The sequence below is a fragment of the Pectinophora gossypiella genome, chromosome 4 (assembly GCF_024362695.1).
Source record: "Pectinophora gossypiella chromosome 4, ilPecGoss1.1, whole genome shotgun sequence".
Classification (NCBI taxonomy): Eukaryota; Metazoa; Arthropoda; class Insecta; order Lepidoptera; family Gelechiidae; genus Pectinophora; species Pectinophora gossypiella.
The window spans coordinates 13,051,443-13,070,856 of record NC_065407.1 but is presented as its reverse complement, the minus strand read 5'-3'; the positions used below and the strand labels follow the sequence as shown (position 1 = coordinate 13,070,856).

At 42.2% G+C, this 19,414-nt stretch overlaps 1 protein-coding gene across 4 annotated transcripts; it reads left to right on the top strand.

Moving 5' to 3' along the window:
- The first annotated feature begins 452 nt into the window (after positions 1-452).
- LOC126382346 (liprin-beta-1) lies at positions 453-17,218 on the top strand. Of its 4 annotated transcripts, none has more exons than XM_050032153.1 (13): positions 453-1,057; positions 1,365-2,011; positions 2,475-2,648; positions 7,587-7,739; positions 8,206-8,308; positions 9,721-9,886; positions 10,090-10,312; positions 11,233-11,443; positions 11,820-12,011; positions 12,451-12,562; positions 13,024-13,120; positions 14,473-14,589; positions 16,390-17,218. In XM_050032153.1, exons 1-13 carry the CDS (start codon positions 787-789, stop codon positions 16,462-16,464), a joined length of 2,541 nt encoding a protein of 846 aa, XP_049888110.1. In that variant the 5' UTR covers positions 453-786; the 3' UTR covers positions 16,465-17,218. The 4 variants fall into 4 exon arrangements, with proteins under 4 accessions (XP_049888110.1, XP_049888109.1, XP_049888108.1 ...); XM_050032152.1 differs by having other exon boundaries at positions 8,206-8,371; positions 14,473-14,569; XM_050032151.1 differs by having other exon boundaries at positions 8,206-8,371.
- Positions 17,219-19,414: the final 2,196 nt, after the last annotated feature.

The window sequence follows — 19,414 nt, the reverse complement described above, 5'->3', positions numbered from 1 at the left end:
GTTAATATATAAACAAACTTTCACGTCTTTATACGTGCATCATTTGCAGTTTATGGTGCAGAAGTTATAAGTGTCAAAACATTTAAATTACTTTTAAGAGGCAAGTTTTTAAGGTATTTAAAATGTCTAATATATCAAGTATTTTGGTAGGCAGGCATAGGAGAAATACAGCAGGAACAATGAACTGTCTGAACACACGCTGTGGACGGCGAGAGTTGCAGCTAATTGAACCGAGCGCCCCGCCCTACTACCCACCGCAACCGCCTTTCAACCCCGACTTTGTCGGACATGTCGAATGTGAAACGAACTTCGACCCGGCACGTACATGGGGACTGTACGATGTAGAGATATACGCTGAAGCGGCGTACGAAGGCGAGGACGAAAGTGGTCGGTGGGGGCGCCGCCGCTCGCTGTATGAAGGCGTCAACTACATGCCGGTGAGTGCGCCAGCCTGAGTGCATCGCGACGCACGCCACGCCGCGCCGCGCCGCCGACCCTGCTTACGCGCTGTATCAAGTGTGATAAATGTGTATTGTGTGTACTGCATAACAACAAACGAAATACTCTAATAAGTTTTCGGCCTGGAATGGATATAATACCCGTATTTACATAATCAGGAATGTGTTTGTTTACTCAATGAGTGTTTTTTATTTCTGTTTTCTCTAATAAAACGCGGATCAAAGAGCGAAGGGTGTTCGGAATGCATCAGGCGCCCATACCGCGATCTATTTCCGGGCGCGGGCGTCGGCCGTATTCGTTTGTACGGCGTTCATTTTGAAGTAAAACATGCGTGAGCTCGGCCGCGGGGGCTCACTCGTAGCCGCCACCATAGCGGCGTTGCACAACCGAACCGCGATCGAGGAGAAATCTCGCGCGATCAAACGCCGACCGACCTCCGCGGAAGCTAGAAATGTCCCGCGAACTATAAGGGAAGAACACGACGAGTGTTCGCGGCGAGCGTCGGGGTGCAGCGAGCGTCCGGTGTCCACCGCGTCCGAGGCATCTGAACACGACTCCGCTTCCGTTCAGTCCAGTGAGGAGCCGCCCCCACACGAGAGTACGTAATTCATGGTCAGTGGACGAGTCACTGATGTAGTATAATATTGGAACGCGGCCAAACTTTAAATAGAGACACATCGGTGACTCGTACAGAGAATTTGTCGCGCAGTGTCGTTTGTGCGGAGCCTCATGTCCGATCGCGAGTTCCTGACGGAGCCCTTCGACGAGGAAGAGGAGCGCCCGGCGGGCTACGTGCACCCCGCCGTGCGCTCCTACATGTACTCGCCCATGGGTGAGTTGAGTCGGTACTCGCGCGACATGACGCTGCCGCACCGACAAATTGTTGACCCATTATCTCGTCACAGGCGGCGACTCGGATAGTCCTGAAGAGGCGACAGTCAAATGCACTAAGTGGCCTGACGGTGCGGTCGTCGCGGCCCGCGCTGACTCCTCCGACACGGAGTCCAGTTCCTCCAGTGACGTTGACTCGGATGAACAAGAATATGAACCCGGACGTGCCGACGCCGATTATCGCACATTGACACCGAGTAGGCGGCTGGATAATTCTACACGCAGAGATGATAGTTTCAAGTGGATGCCGCCGGAAGACATGGGAGAAGATATAGGCGAACCTATTTCGATGGAGACTCGAGCCGAAGAATACTCGTCTGCTAGTTTGGATAGGAGGCGACGGACTCCGGGCGATCGCAGCGATCGCGATCGGAAGTCTAGATCGTCGATGTCATCGAAACCGCCTCAGCACCCGTCTCACCCGTGTAGCGTGCGCGCGTCACCGCGGCCGCGTCGCTCGCGACCCGAAGAAGCGTCTCCGGAACTGCAAAGGCGATGGAATTCGTACGAACATTTCCGTTGGCCAGAGGGTGGTCCAACCCCGTGGTGGCCACCGATGTGCTGGTGTCACGGGCCGCCCGCGCCACCGCCCTGCTGCATGCACGACCGCTCATGGCCCTCACACCCATCGCTACCGCCCGTACCCGCACGAACCTACAAGGTATAAAGAAATTCCAATCATGAAATTGCACTTACGGTTAAGCGTTATTTATATTCCGGCCACTCGCTCGCCGATTTAAAGTAATTATGTCACGCGAACATCACGCAAGCGACGAAATGAAACCACAGTGAACGTGGCGTCAAGTTCAAGGCTTTCTGCGATTGTTTTGTGGGTGTGGCGTGGTGATTTTGAACTGCAACAAGATCTTCGTATTTTACTATAATTATTATTACACACACAATAATTAACAAGAAAAAAGAATCCTATAAGTAAATAAAATACCTCTTCTAATGCGTCGCGTCCAGCATTTCCAATTTTACTAAGTATTTAACTTGTCATTTAGTGTTCGATTTAAGTTTTGATTAAAAAATTTAACAGTTAATAAAGGGTGTGAAAAGCTTGTAAACTATTCTTCTATTTTTATTGAGATGTCAATTTCTAATGTGGTCGTTTTGTTTTACAGAACGATGCGGAGGAGCGCGTGCGGCGGTTAGAAGCGGATAAGGAAAGTCTGCAACTGCAGGTGCAAGTGTTATCGGAACAGATTGCGGCGCAGAGTGAGAAGATGTCCGATCTAGAAAGGGCTCTCCATGACGCGCGACAGAGGCTTGATGACGCCGAACAGCGGCTGCAGAAGGTAAAGATTATGATAATATAAAGATGGCGATGCTCGTTCATGTCAGTATCAAGGAATAACCCTGGCGCAAGGGTTAACGAGGTTGGTAACCCCCTCACAACCCACACGACAGAAGAAGTATCAGGGAACATACTCAACACTCAACTCTTAACAGAGGTCAGTATTTTAGCTACTCGGTATATTGAATATTCGACTTTTGTAACGTGGACAATCATTGCCGTCTTTAGATATTTTCGTGTATGTTATAGGTACTATAAAAACTCGTACGGTCCGTATCAAGAAAATACTTACACAAGTAAACATGACATACGTAAATATATAGCCTATTGTTAACAACGAAAGTTCAACGAAAGGGTGGTCTAAACCGGGCCGGAGGCGAGCCGCGGGGTGCACCGCGATACATTTGACACGTTACCTAGGTACTTTAAAACTATATAAACCCCTCTGCTGGGCACAAGCCTGTCAATCGACCGGAAGAGGTATGGAGCATACTCCACCATTACTTACATGAATGAAACAGAAAAATAATGATACTTACTCAATTCTTAATAAATATGGCTTTACTAAAGTACCGGGCACTTACCGGAATGTTTTGATATATTTACAGCTCATGTTTTATTTATTTAATGACGTGATAATCACAATTAAATAGGTAGGTAGGTTAGGTAGGTACCTATTAATTCCTTCTAGTTTTAGCACAGCGATTTCTTTATGAAATAAACGTATCTATACATAAATAATGTCCGTAGGTACCTAAGTAAAAATACAGCCGTGCGGTATATTGTTTACCGTTTTGCAAGTAAAAAAAAAATAAACTTACGGAAATGTCATGACGACAGGAATATGATTATTTTCCTTGTACGTCTATGTAATTGAAAGTAAATTAGAAGCCACGAGTGCTAAATATTACATCAAAGAAACCAAAAGTGCGAATGAGATAAAAAAAGTACGAATTATTGATTATTCGATTATTTACCCCTAAATATCGATATGCTTATAATCGATACTAGAAATTCTACAATTATATTATTTTTAATTTCATTAAAATCTAATAACTGTTAGATATAAACGATCCCATCGATGCATTATAGAGTATTGCAATTAATTTACAAAAGAATTATTTTACAAACGATAGTATCGATATTATAGATAGAAATAGTCGACTATTAATCGATATACAGTCGATTATCGAGCAACACTAGAATGAGACCTAGCGTGTGGTGTAAGTGACCTTTGAATTGGCACAAGGTCTTTTCATAATGGTGTAAAAGCAATTTACAATGATTTGATAAAAACATTACAACTACTATCATGAATGCGAAACGAAATCTGCCTGTCTGTTATTTTTTCTCACCTAAACCCCACATTCTCGAGAAATGCATTTTCGGAGGTATGTGACCTAACCTGTATTGGGCTGGTTTTCCCTTCGCGGGTTGGAAGGTCAGACAGACAGTCGCTTCTGTAAAAAACAGGACCTGTCAAATAGTCAGGTTCGGTAAGCGGACTCTGTTCGGGCCTATTTGGATGAAGCACACAGGTACATCGAAATCCAGTCAGTAATCCGTATTTACGGGGCATGGACTTAGTGTAGGTGTACCTACTTACTTACCGCTATATATAACTTAAATCCACGCGGGCGGAAAGCCAGTTCACTATGAAATAGGTAGGTACGATTTGAATGAAAGTTAGGAGAATATAATAAGAAACTCTTCAGTGGTTATATGAAGAAGCATTCAGCAAGTACCAGTTAGATTGGTTCCATTGAAACTTCTCCCTACTTAGAAACTCGGGCAGTCTCCGGCGAGCTTGTATTGTTCGCCGACATGTTTGCTTTCCTCCACAAATAACAATGTCTGCGAGGATCAAACAACACCCTTGTGAGAACGGCGAGTGATGCTATCCAGATCTTCCTAATTCGTTGCAAATAGAACGCGATGGTAAAGTTGATTTTACAATGTAATGAGGCGTTCAACTGAAAATAGACACTAACGTGATTAAAGTGCAAAATGCATAGGAATAAGGTTTACATTTTTAATATGTCTCGCCTAGTAACCGGTGCAAAATGACTCTAAGAGCCGTTCCACTGAGATCTGTTAAGTCAATTATTCCGCAGTAGTACTAAGTGGTTAACTCCTTAGCATTCGGCCTGGATCCCGGTATGAATGAGCTATTGAATAATCATGATTGGTGTGGGCCGTGTTTCTACTCGCCCCCGTCCCGTCTCCGCAAACCTTACCTAATATCATTCATCACGCTATTACTCAACGCTTTAGGTTGTTCAATATTCGTACGCATAGTCTAAACCTGTAGGTTCAACCTACCGAAATGTTGAAATACTATTTATGACTCATGTTAGACAAATTTTAGACCCTGCGAGAAATTAATGCGTTTATACAATATTATTATTTAATAATATCAAATTCCGCTTTTGGAAATCACAAATTTAATCAACGCAAACCATTCCACGTCGGTCCATTGACTAGACTTTATTAAATTGTTTGAATAAATATGGGTTCTCTAGTAATTCCACGGGGATAGACGAGTTTTAAAAACTCCTGTTAATAAGTAACTTTATGACGTATGCTAATATGCATATTTATAATGTTCTAGGGATTTCAATGCAGGATATAGTAGTTTTAAATGAGATTTGTTTCCTTTATTCAAATGTGAATGTCGCGTGCGGTGTGGATGCAAATAAGATGCGATTGCATTTGCGCCCAGTTTGAAATATGCGGTGGTGTTTTATACTTTCGATTTACATTCCACAACTAAGCAAATTCTTGTGCAGACAGATTTGTAGTTTACTAGGAATTGGAATCCTTCCATATTTACTTTAAATTATTGCGCTTTTAAATGCGAGCGCATCGAATATGAATTTGCGTGGTCATAAAATTTATATTCCTTGATTTAGTTCGGGTCATAACGTTATGGTACTATTTGTAGTGTTCATATATAGATAGGTACAAGCAGTTTTTCATGAAATGACAGATAGTAATTCGTGAAAATTCGTGTTCTTTTCGCCCTGAAAATAATGTGGCGTGAAGATATGTAATACACAAGCTCTATCGTTCTGCTTTCGTTGATCGTACAGTATTTACCAATGCTCAGTCTAAATTTATGCGCGATTTCACGGTACTCTGGCGTTTGTTTAACAGAGGTTTCCATTTATCTAATTGATACACCACCGCTGGAACACATTTTGCGGCTTCTATCGTCGATGAGTCATTTTGTCTGGAAGGCTAATAAAATCCTATACTAAGACTAATGTTTCTGCCTGTATAGAATGAGAGATCGCACAAGGGTGCCAATAATGATAGATTGCTGTTAAACTTAATTGCTATAAGTAATTTTTAAAACGACTACAAGCACACCTAGCAAGAACGATTGGTGCGATTATGATTTCTACGTGTTCTACTTTATCTATGGGTACATTATGATATTGTTATAATTAGTAATCTGTTACCTTTGATATTCGGCGAATCTGTAGAGCACGGTAAAACTTTATTATTTTTTAAAGTTCGTTATTGTTATGTAGGTACTGTATTAAACCGACCTATTGTACTACCGGGTGAGAGCCTTCAGCGCTCCCCATTTGTCCGGCCAAGTAGTTAATGCCATATGCGGCAAATGTACAATGAGTCACGTCAAAAAAAACCTACTGTACTGGGAGCCCTGGTAGCCCAGTTGGTAGAACGCTTGCCTCTCACTTTGAGGTTGCAGGTTCGAATCCAGCTCAGGCCTAAACCAATGATTGTCGAATTTGTTTTCGAATTTATGTTTGGATCATAGTGATTATCACGTGCTCAGCGGTGAAGGAAAACATCGCGAGGAAACCCACATTCCAGAGAAATGCTTTTTCGGAACTGTATTGAACTGGTTTTCCCTTCGCGGGTTACAAGATCAGACAGGTAGTTTCTAGGTAGTATATTGGTTGTGATACTGAGGTTAATTAAAACAAAATATTTTTTGAAAGAAAACATAAACCTTTATTCTTCAATATTACTAACTAAATAATTAAGTTTTCTTTGGAAATCAGCATAATCAAAACAAAAGGTATAACTTAAGGGTATTCGCACAATCCCGTCAATCTCGAATGGGATCTCGTCATATTATGCTTCGGCATTTATCCCGAAAAATTAGACGAATCCCGCGAGATCTACTTTTGTTAAATTATGCCGTAGACACATATGTTATCCATTCATATTCGAACTAGTATCTATGTATCCGTTTTCTCCAACGTAATTCAGCGATAGCACTCACACGAGTTACCGCCAAAGAAAATAAACAGTTCTATTTTGGTACTCCATTTACGCCTTGCGTAGCGTGTAGCCGTCCATTGCGCGAACTATGCCAGATGGTTTTTTTATTAAACGACTGAGGTACGATAGCAGGCAACTTTGTAATAAATGTAATTGATAAAGACCCATTTGAAAATAGGCCAGCGAAAACTCAACACCAGAAGAGTTGTTTGTTTAGATAGGTTAAAAGCTTTTGCAGATTATAAGGAGTTTATCTTGCACGGCAATATTTACGGAAGATACGATATGTTGGTTATAAATATGCGCTTTTAAATATCAAACATGGAACTTATACCGCGTTATTTTTGAGGACGTATCTAGGTCTGTTATTAAATGTCCTTGTTTATCTTTGTTTTAAGGAACTCTCGCTTAGATAGGTTTGAAAAGACCTGATTTTCTTTATTAAAGCTTAGTGGGTACTTGAAGTATGCTAGAAAAGCGTCAATTTTTACTTAAAACCTTTTACTAAATTCCGAAAAAAACATGGTAATCAATCAGTATTTCCGACTAGGTCAAATAAATACTGATATGCAAACTTAACAGAGCAGCGTTCTGTTCGTAAGAAAACACGTCTAAAGTGCGGCAAAAAATGAGTACGCCGATGATGCCATGTAAACTAAAACGCGTGCTATGTTTCCAGGAAATGCTGCAGCGGTCGTCCCTGGAGACTCAAAAATTGGAGCTGCTATCGAAGCTAAGCGAGGCGCGGCTGCGCGCGGTTGAGCGCGGCGTGCTCGAGCGGTCGCCGCCGCCCGCGGATATTACGCCTGTAGCCCGGCCTGCGCCGCCCAGGGTAATACTTGTACTAGCACTAGTTGCAGCTGCTGTCTCAGCTGATCATGATTCTCTCTCCGTCATCATTGGGTCCGCTCACCTAACCTGAAGATCTGACAGATCCGGTCTTTTAAAAAAGCTTTCGCCTATCTGACCTTCCAATCCCAGGAAGGAAAAACCAACCCAATACAGGTCAATGCAGGCACATGCTCAATGAGCGATGAACATTTATAGTATTTGTACTTATGAACTTTTCTGACTTCAAAGTTAATAGAAATAGGCAAATTAGTAAAAAAAGCTGTTCATCATCATCTCCGAGCGTTACGAGAATCCTGTGTTCACAGGGTCCGCTTACGTAACCTGAAGATTTGACAGATTTCGCAAGCTACTGCTTATCTGACCTTCCGACCCGCGAAGGGATAACTAGCTCAATACAGTTTAAAAAAACCTGTTACTTATAACTTTCTATTTGTTATACGTTTCAGACCCCACCAGCGAACTACGGGCGTCAAATCGAGCGCAACACGCACATGTACTCATCGCTACCGCGCTCGTCCATCATCACATCGGAGGCGCGAGTGGCGTTCGGTAAACAACAACAACACAACATGGTGGTGGCGCGCGGGCGAGGGCATTCCGTCCCGAATCTAGGTCTCTGGGGACACTCCAGCATGTGTTCCTAGCGTGATCGCTTATCTCTTTTGTTTCGCTTTTGTACGGTGTCAGTTTCAAATATCAACGGCTTTACCACAAACGCATTTGGATGAATAAGAACACAACGTAGTGGTGGCACGCGGACGGATGCAGTCCCTCCCGAACTTAGGTCTCTGGGGATACTCCCGCATGTGTTTCTGGCTGCTGTAAAGTTTACCCTTCCGTTGCGGTGACGTCCTTAGACGCTTTTTTAGTGTTGATATTGGACTCCGTTGTCTAGTGGTATAGAATAAAGAATAATATTAAGAACAAAATTCGTATCGAGCGCCGACCTCGCCCCGTCTGGGTCTTACTCATAAATGGCGGTAAGCCGCTAAGGAGTGAGCTTGTCTTGTTCGCATTTACGCGTGAAGGCGGCACACGGTAAGAATTCCTTTTTTGTATGGAGTGTCCGGCGCAGTAGAGCATTATGCTCATGATCCCAGATTTAGGTCTCTGGGGATACTCCAGCATGTGTTCCTAGCAAACGCTTGCTCTTCTGGTGCGTGTCGTGTTCAGACGCTTCCTAAGGTTCCAGTTTTAAATCAAACTCCGGACACTTCATACAAACAACCTCGTTCTACACAGACACTACACATTGACATCATTGTGCACGCGCATCTGTGTATGTGACGTCAGACATCATATGATTCAAGTGTAAACTACGTTCTGGGGTAAACTTAGCTCAGACGCTGGTGGGGAGCGGAGATTTGCCGTTCTTACGTTGTATTATTCCTTATTCTATGTTTTGGCTTTACCCCAAAATAAGTTTTTATATGCCCTATTATCCTTTTTTAATGTTTTGTAAGTAAGAAATAATGCATGTAGCTAGCTTTGAAATATTGTAGACTACTTAGAAACCAATGCGAATTGATGATGTTATTTCTAGTTTATTGTTTCCATATTAAGTATTTCCACTAGACTACTAGTGTAGTGTTGGTCATTTTAACATTTATTCTCATAAGGGCCGATTTTCGAATAGACAGATTTATAATTCTTAAAAAAACAGATATGGGCAGTCGCATGCTCAATTCAATCAATCCTCTTAATTTGAAAAGAAAGTCCTGAAAGTCAGCAAGGAGTCGCGTACTTATAGGCTGTTTAAGTTATACAAAATAGGTTGATCATTCGATATCATACCATCATCATATCCATCTTAGAATTTCGTATCTAAACATCTGTCTTTTGACCGCTCCATTAGGGATTAAGGGGTGTGAGCTTTTGTATGTACGTTTAAATGTTACTCGCTTGCATCCACAAACCTATAGTATGAAGTTTTTAATCTGATATTAAACCTTGTATTGCAGCGGAGAAAGAAGAAGCAATACCACGTGGCAGTCCGTCACCTTCACTACGAGAAGTGCGCGCGCGGCTTGGTAGTGGCTCCGTGCGGCTGGAGGGCGACGAGCTGGCGCGCGGGGACACGCGGGCCTCGCTCACTGCGCATGCGCGGCCCAACATACCCGCGCCCTGGTAACTACTGTTTGTTGATGGCACCGCGGCTGTATGACGAACTGACGTGCGGGGACACGCGAGGCTCGCTCACTGCGCATGCGCGGCCCAACATATTTTTCTTTACATATAAGTCTTATTGGGACTACTATGAAAATTACGGCGTTTCTCGAGTGCAATCTTATTTTTTCCTCTGAGGTCCTACAAAAACAACTTCCCTTCAGGCAAACAACAGACGTGCGACAATGGGACTGCGAGACAACATGCGGCTGGCTGGAGAGTCTCGGCCTAGAGTCGTACGTGCCGGCGGCGCGCACGTGGCTCAACGCAGCCCCTGACGCGCGCGGCGTGATAGCCGTCGCCTCGCACCACACCATCGAGAAGGAACTGGCTATCAAACATCCCATGCACAAGAAGAAAATCGTTCTTGCGCTCACGGATCTGTTGGTGAGTTAAAAATTGTCCATATATCCCATGTCTCTTTCGTACAAAGCAGTTATATCATTAGTGCGAAAGAGACAGACACTAGACAACAATTAAGCGCTATATGTAACGCTCAACATGTACGATAACATTGCACATCAGCGCGCGACGTTATCAGCTGAAGAGCAACATTTCGCACGGCTTGTTGTTTTTTAGAGATCATCGTTAGTTGAGCATCAAAATTGTTGTCGAGACCATGGTATAAGAAGACCAGGTATGCTCAATCCTATGACAAGCCGCCATTGCTGGCCATTGCTAGCCCAATGATGACGTAAGTGTTACTATTCAATTGGTATCTCCAACATTCCAAGGACGTAAATTTTATTATTGAAAATTAAGTGAATTACTGACTAATGTATTTAATTACTATTATTTGTCACATATATGAAAATCATTAAACTGTACGTAAATCTTTTACTAAAAGTACAAAATTTCCTTGCAAAGTAAATTAAAAACATTGGACATTTGTAATTTATTTTTTACGACGCAACGCAGGGTCGGATGACGCCAGCTGGGCTAACCTTGAAATGCTAGCTGTCAGTTTTGAGCATACCTGGACATGATGCGCAATAACACTAGTTCCTCTGGCGACATGTTGTCGACTGCGGACGTGGAGTAGATGCGTAGATAGACAACGTTATTAACTTCTAATCTGCCGATATATCAGACACAATATATTTGACATTATGACTGGTTGAGATCCGCGTTCCGGCAGACGAGAGGTACCAAACTTCCGCGCTAACTTTCAACATGTTGTGCTACATGTATTGTACAGTCATGAGTAATATCATGTACTTACTTTAGAGCCCTGTTGCACTATCATATTTGTCATGTAATAAGACTTACGGTGTAATTTGTGGAAACGCGGGTGTGTTTGGTGTCAGGGCGGGCACGGCGACGCGCTGCTGACGGCGGCGGGGCAGCTGGACACGGCGTGGGCGCTGCGCTGGCTGGAGGACGTGGGGCTGTGCGGCGCGCGCGCCGCCGCCGCCGACGCGGCGCTGGACGGCCGCGCGCTGCACCGCCTGGCGCACCACGAGCTGCACGCCGGCCTGAGGGTCACGCTGCAGCTGCACGCGCTCTCCGTCCGGAGAGGTGATACACCGGCCCGACAACACTAAATATCAATCATTCGTTATTGCACATAACGTACAGACGAACAAAATAAGCACAATAGACGGAAAATGTCAAATTGTATTATTGCTTCTTAGATGAATTGCTTCGATGCGGCCTTTTAGACCCGCCCCCCCAGTATATAATTAATAGCGTTCGAAATAGGCTGTGTTTCAGACGTTTGCACCACTGCTGGTTTCCTAAAAACGTAAATAATTCCAAAATCTACTGAGAGCCTCCTGAGCGGCACTGCGAATATTTATAAATGTGTTAACCAACCGAAAATAACAATAAAACATACTCGGATACGGTCTAAACGGTCCAGCATTATTGTTACTGCATATTTTGACATCCCCAGGTATCCAAGTCCTCCGCGACAACAAGTTCAACCCGGACACGATGATCCGGCGCGCGGTGGAGGGCGAAGCGGCCGCGAGCGGGGCGGAGGGCGAGGCGGCGCCCGGCCTGGCGCGCTGGTCCTCGCACCGCGTCATGCAGTGGCTCAAGGAGATCGACCTCGCCGAGTACGCGCCCAACCTCAGGGGAGCTGGTACGTTCATTGTTTGACTTATTTATTTATTTGTACATAATAAAACAGACATACAGGGCGTTAGTGACATCGTAACAAATTCTGAGAGGGATGATTCAGACCATTATTCTGAGTTAATAACAAGTGGATATATATGTATATACAGGGTATTAGTGACATCGTAACGAAAACTTTGAGGGATGATTCAGACCATGATTCTCAGTTTATATCAAGTGAAATTTGCTGTCGAGAAATTCATGATTTTTTTTGTTTTTTAAATATTTTCAGTTCCATACTTTTACGAGGGAAAAATCCACTGCGATACTTTGGTTGAGTTCAACCTTTGTATATGTGCTGAGTGCAACTCACAATTGACCGACTTTCTTGCAATGTGTGTGTTCTTTCGTTTAATTAAAAAATCCGAGTAAGAATGTAACAGAAGTGTACTGTGTGTCTGCAGGTGTTCACGGCGGTCTCATGCTGCTGGAACCCCGTTTCACGGCGGAGCTGCTCGCGGCGCTGCTCAACATTCCTGCCAACAAAACGCTACTGAGGCGGCATCTCACGCAAAGGTTCGTTCACATTAGTGCCAATTCCAACAACCGCCAACTTCATTTTAACAGGACAGGACGAAAACTAGTACTATCTCTTTATTTCACTCATTGTAAGTACATTGCGTTAGCTGTTGCGTTGTGTGAGCCATGGTTACCATGGTAACCAACCTAGTTGGTAGAACGCTTGCCTATAACTTTGAGGTCGCAGGTTCGAATCCAGTACAGGCCTAAACCAATGATTGTCGAAATTGTTTTCGAATTCATGTTTGGATCGTAAATGATTATCACGTGCTCAGCGATGAAGGAAAATCGAAAGGAAACCCACATTCCCGAGAAATGCATGTTTTCGGAGGTATTTGACCTGTATTGGGCTGGTTTTCCCTTCGCGGGTTGGAAGGTCAGACAGGCAGTCGCTTCTGTAAAAAACCGGACTAATGGGTTAGTGTGGTGATTGTAAAGGGTTAATCGCATTGTTTCAGATTTAACGACTTGCTCGGTCGAGAAGTGATACAACAGAAACGAAACGCAGAACAAACTCTCGGTTATCAACCGCTAACAGCAACCACCAAATATAAGGTTAGTCTATTCATCATAAGTCCTACGCGTTACTTACTCCTTAGCGGCTTACGGTCATTTAAGGTTAAAGTAAGACCCAGAGGGGGTGAGGTAGGCGCCCGATAAGAATTGCTGCGGGGCGGAGAGTTACCGTTCTATACATAGTATTATTCATTATTCTATGACTGAATTCCATAAACCTTAATGGGCTGTGGAGCTACAATTAATCAGGAGACAGACCTAACATAGATATGATGATGATCCATCATGTTAGAAAAGATACAAATCAGAATCCCTATGTCGGTTTTGGTGACATGCTCGGGAAGAAAGGCAAGTACTGTTGACGACAGGTCGACATGGCAATCGGGGCATGAGGTGAGCCGCGGAGGCGGGGTCGCCCCGCACATCCGCACAGTCCCCGCGGCGTCTTAGTCTTAGTGTCGCACGAGACCGTATCGACCGCGTTTATCGATTATAATCTCGCTCACATAATTTATTACTATTGTGTTTTAAAAATGGCTACGGTTGTATCTTCGTCGCGTGTTCAAGCAAAAAAACCAATAATAATAAATGCAATTTTGTCAGTCACGGCAGAAAACTGGAGCAATTTCGAAAAACATGTCCAGAACCTTGAAAATGAATATTGGGAAAAAGACATGGGAATAGAAAATGAAATAATGGAAGATTTTATTATAAAAGTCGGAGATACCAGTGACGAAGATTCTTTAAGTTTTTGTAGCGATACGTTAGATGATTCAGATGAATAAATATTAACTTAAATGAAAACGTGGTATTATTTTATTCACATTTTGTTACATACTTACATAATAAAAATATATCGATATTGAAAACGTCACGTCACTAGAGAATTGCCATGTCGACCTGTCGTCTAGATTAAGTTCAGGTTTTTTGGCCCCTTGTCAGCAGTCCGTGATAGCCCTGGAGAACACGCGATTTACACCGTAGTGTCGCTGGTTCGAAACCCAGCTCGTTTCAATCACTGATTTCGACTTTATGAGCTTGAATTCATGTTTGGATCATAAATAATTTATATCACGTGGTTTTCAGGATTTGTGCCCGGTTAATGGCAATGGGCTCGATCTCTATTAACATAACATAACATAAATAGCCTATTACGTCCCACTGCTGGGCACAGGCCTCCTCTCAATCAACCGGAGAGGGTATGGAGCATACTCCACCACGCTGCTCCACTGCGGGTTGGTGGAGGTGTGTTGGTGGGTGATCTCTATTACGTGGGACTTAAACATTGCTACTATATACCTCTTACTAGGTATGCCTTCAGGAGATACAGGCGTTCCGTTATGTTATGCTCCCAGTCAGGATTCATGATTATTGTTATCAACCATAAACAGGTACCAAAGAAGAGTCAGTTTTCATTGAAGAGGAAAAAGAGCAAAGACGAGTTGGACCTCGGTGACCTGGTGTGCCCGTTACACGACGACAGCTCAGGTGACATACCCACATCGCCTGTAAGTCGCCTCACTAACAACACTAATCCTTACGCTCTGTTACTTCACGATCGCCTCATAACTTATAACTTCTGCGAATATGCCAGGTCAGCCTTACGGATAAATATAGACAGCCTGTATACGACCCACTGCTGGGCACAGGCCCCCTCTGGGAAACCATACTCCAGCACGCTGCTCCACTGCGCGTTGGTGGAGCTGTTTTACGGGTAATAGATGGAACCAACAGCTTAACGTGCCCTCCGAAGCACGGAATCATCTTACTTTTTTGGACAATCAGGTGATTCAAGCCTGTAATGTCCTTACCAAACAAAGGACAGTCTCAGAAAGTGATTTCGATAATGTCCCCGTAGGGGATCGAACCCGGACCACCAGATCGTGAGCCCAACGCTCTAACCACTACAGCACGGAGGCTGTTCTAGACCACTAGCTGTTCTAGCCTGACGGATCCCTAGCGCCAATTTACGATGTCCGCGGGATCCGCAAACTCTTAGTTTTTATTTTTCTGTGGATCCCCGGAGTTGCACGGATTCCCGATTGAGAAATAAAAACATGTTTTTTTTGCCGTGAGTAAATGACGTGGCTAAATTTTAAACATCAACGGCTACTACTGCTTGGCCGGAGTTTATGTAACGATACATTCCTTATGGAATTCGTATGACGTCATCAATACATTTGCATTATTAACGTGGTCAAACATCGTACTGTTTGTTACGTAATGGCTAATGGGATACAAAACTGCCTAATTCTTCCACCAGGTGGCGCTATTGTTGAGCGTTCTTAAATTTTGAAAGATCCCCATACTCTTTGAGTAAACAATCAATATTGTTTTGGTTATATCTTTTTTGGTTATAGCTTACACATCCTTCAGATGGGATACAATCCACGTTGCTCCACATTTTATAGGAATTTATCACGAATTTTAGCTGGACAGTATGGAGAACTGACAAAATTTAGGAACACTCAACAGTGCTGCCGCCTACATTCGAACTTTTAGTTTTTATCTTCATTAAGTTTCTACGATCGTGAAAGTAACAGAATCTTTTATTCTATAGCATAGTTTTTTGTGGTTTTCAAGTATGAAGGGTGACTCTTATTATTATTTATTTATCACATTTTTTACACGTGAAGCTTTTGCACAAAATTGAAATGGTTTTGGTGTTCCGTTAACTAGTTTAACTGGGGTGGTTGAGTGAGAAATTGTGTTTCGATAATATGACTAAATTCAAAAGCTTATGGTGTTTGAAAACAAAAAATAATCAGGTTGGTTTCTTTTATTAATCCTTATTTTTCGGCCATCGTGTATTATAGCATAGATTTGAATTTCGAATCTCATTGGTATTTGCTTTTTATTTGAAACTTGAATCGCAAATACATTGTTTTAAGTTTACGCGGTTATTATCATAATTAAAACACATAATAACGGGTTCCTACCGCGTTTAAATGGGGATATGAGACTCCCGATATTTCGACACTGTTGCAAGTGCCATGATCACGGGATGACTGATGAGATTGGAGTGGAGTAGGTAGATCCATAATTTAAAAAATAATAATTTAATTTGAAATATCGGGAGTCTTATATCCCCATTTAAACGCGGTAGGAACCCGTTATTATGTGTTTTAATTTTGAATCGCAAATGTTGCTTGATTAGAATGATTGCAGAATAATATTTTTTTGATGTCTCTTTCGCACTAGACTGTATGTACCATGTTTCGATACTACTATCTCTGTCATTCTAATCAAGCTTCAATGAGGTATAAAGTATTTCTTTATTTAAAAGTTTTCTTTATGAATCCCAACAGACGATGAAAGTAAAATCAGCGGCAGCCGTCGCGTCGGCTGTCTGTCCCCCGCGTGACGACGCGCGTGCGCACTAGCGCCGCCGGCTGGCACCGCCGGCCACACGCACGCAGACACACGGACACTCGGGGCTATATAGTGGATTCTACTGCTGGTTAGACTAAAATTCTAAAGGACACTTCTGAAGAACTGAAGTGATGGCGTGTCTAGTTGAATCAAGATTGACTTACGCGATCAAGACTTCGTAGGCGACGTTTAATTTCTGGTCAACTCCAAGTCTGTGCAGTAGCGTATCTAGGACGATTTTGGGCCAGATTGCACTAAAAAAAAGGTCTATCGAGTCGGTTGTGAGGTGGATGACCGACCTCGGCAACTCTGGTGTCGGGGTTATTATTGAGCCGCCATAGGCCCCTGACATGGCTCATACTACTATCCGGGTACTACCAGTGATATGTCCTGGGAATATCCCCAAAGTGGGAACATTAACTTTGTGTTTGAAAGAACTCTTTAAATAGTAAGGACGTTTGGCTGCTTCAATCAATCTTTCTGGTACTCTGATCCTATCTGCCTAAAGGCTAGGTAATAAAAATATGTTTACATAATTTTGCACCTTTATGCCGAGAATAATTCCGAAGTGGGTATATTTCCGGGAACGGCATATCGTTGAGTACTACATAACCTACAATTGCAAGCCAAATCTCTTCCAAATTAAACTCCTAGATCCGCCACTGGTTCTATAGCTTTAAGGGATTAACACAAGGACATATTGATAGTGTGTTTGTTGATACGGAATCTTGTAAGGATAGAGAGTTAATTCCAATGAGGATAAAAACTGCCAATTTCTCCCATCAGGTGTCGCTACTGTTGAGTGTTCTTAAATTTTGACAGTTCCTCATACTATTTGAGTAAACAAACATATTGTATTGGTTATAGTTTTACACTACAACCCTTTGCGCAGCGTTGCACTGCAAAATGATAGTTTTATATCTATTCCCTAAAGATCGGAAAGAAGAAAACTTAGAAAAACTTATTTTCAATAAAAACTGGCTGCTTTTCTTTTTCGTAACTCATCTTTCAGACGGGATACAATCCACATTTTATAGCAATTTATCACGAATTTTAGCTGTACAGTATAGGGAATCGTCAAAATTTAGGAAGACTCAACAGTGTTGCCGCCTACATTTGAGCTTCTAGTTTTTATAGTGTCCGCCAAGTCTACTTGTTTACTGTGCAGTACTCTTAGGTGAGCATTAATCCTTTAAGCGATCAGTCGATAGTCGGCAGGGCCCGCAGAATACAAGCGTCGTGGCTCACGCCGCGACGCTGAGCGAGGTCCTTTTATTCCGGACGCCATCGCAGATGATCGGGCCGTTAGTACATTGCATTCATAAATACTGTTATTATTATTATTTTTATTATGATTTTGGTTTGTTTTTCTGTTTCTAATGAATCTTAGTGTTCTTTATATTATTTTCCGTTTCTGTCCTGTGTTAAATGTAATGTACCTGTCTGTCTGTGTCTTTGGTGTCCTAAGATAATAAATGTTTCTTTCTTTCTATTAATTATTAATGTTATTAATTCTGTATCCCACTGAAGGGCAAAGGCTTCTCTTCACACACTGGGAAAAGGGAAGAGTGGGAAAGAAAGAGACCTTTCTCCTGCAGCCTACTAAATAAAAGAAATAAAGCTTTTACTCGGAACTTAACATTTACAATTTAACATTATCGTAATTTTTCGGATCAACAATTAACAAGCTTGATTATTTAAACAGTTTGACGGTGCTCACCTAAGACAGAACTTTGCTAACAATAAATTGTAATATACAAACGTGGATACCAGTCTAAATGTTATTTTTTTAGTGAACGAAGTATGCCCTCAGTATAATCACGAAGACTGTATCACAGATGTTGCGTCGCTATGGTAATGTGAGTAGTATACTGCAGCTATTGTACCTTGGACTCTTATTTATTTTGTTAAATATAAGATACAAAAAAACGAAGAACAACATATAAGAATAGCAAATTCTTATCAATATACTATTTGTTTATTATAAAAAATTGGATATTGGTGCTAAATTGATGAAATGCCTAATTTTCAAAGGTACAAAGTGTATTTCGACCGAGGTCCAAGGTATAAACCTTTGTATGGATAATGAAAAAAATAATGTATAGACAATTTTTTTATGACTAATTTTAACAATCCTTACTGCCAAAAACATGTCGTAAACTTTATTGGTTCTATGTATTATAGTTAATAATAAGAGTAAAGTTCTTTAAAAGAAAGAAATATATATATGAAATAAAATATTTAAGATATTGCGTGACTGAAAGTGAATTGTGGCGCGAGTGTTGCTACAATGGGATTATTCAGTAGACCAGAGAGTTAGAAGACATTCCAAGGGCTCCAAATGTTTGTAGGGACGTGCTTTCAATGCTTTTTATGTAGGGAAAGCGCCACGAAAGAAGTTAATGCAACTAATTGGCCACCTCCATAGCGTTATTCCGGTGTTTACAGGGAGCCGTATTTTTGAATCGTTCGTTTTCGATTCGCGTGCGAAAGTGTATATACACCCATTTCACGTAGCACATTAGAACTTGTCATTTGCAAGATGAGACAGGTATACATTTGCGCACGTGAGTTGGGGACAAACTATTCTAAAACACGAGGCAGGGTCCGCTTATCGACCCTGAACATTTGACAGGTCGTTTTTGTAATGGAACAAATAGGGTAGTTTCTAACTAGTCAAATCAGATACTTTTTACTAAACGTCAAAACACGAAACTACTATGGAATTTGTATGAAAAAGCAATCTGTGACGTCATAGAAAAACGTCGCACTTAGATGTACTCATTTTTCGTTATTAAAATTCATAAATAAATTAAACAAAAAAGGAAACTTTTTTGTCACCTTTAGATCTGTCTTTATTTAGTGATCAGAATTTCATAATTTATTTTGAACCTAGTACACGACCCAATTTACAAGACATAATAATTCTATGTAGATAGCGCCGTGACCGCGGGACTTCTT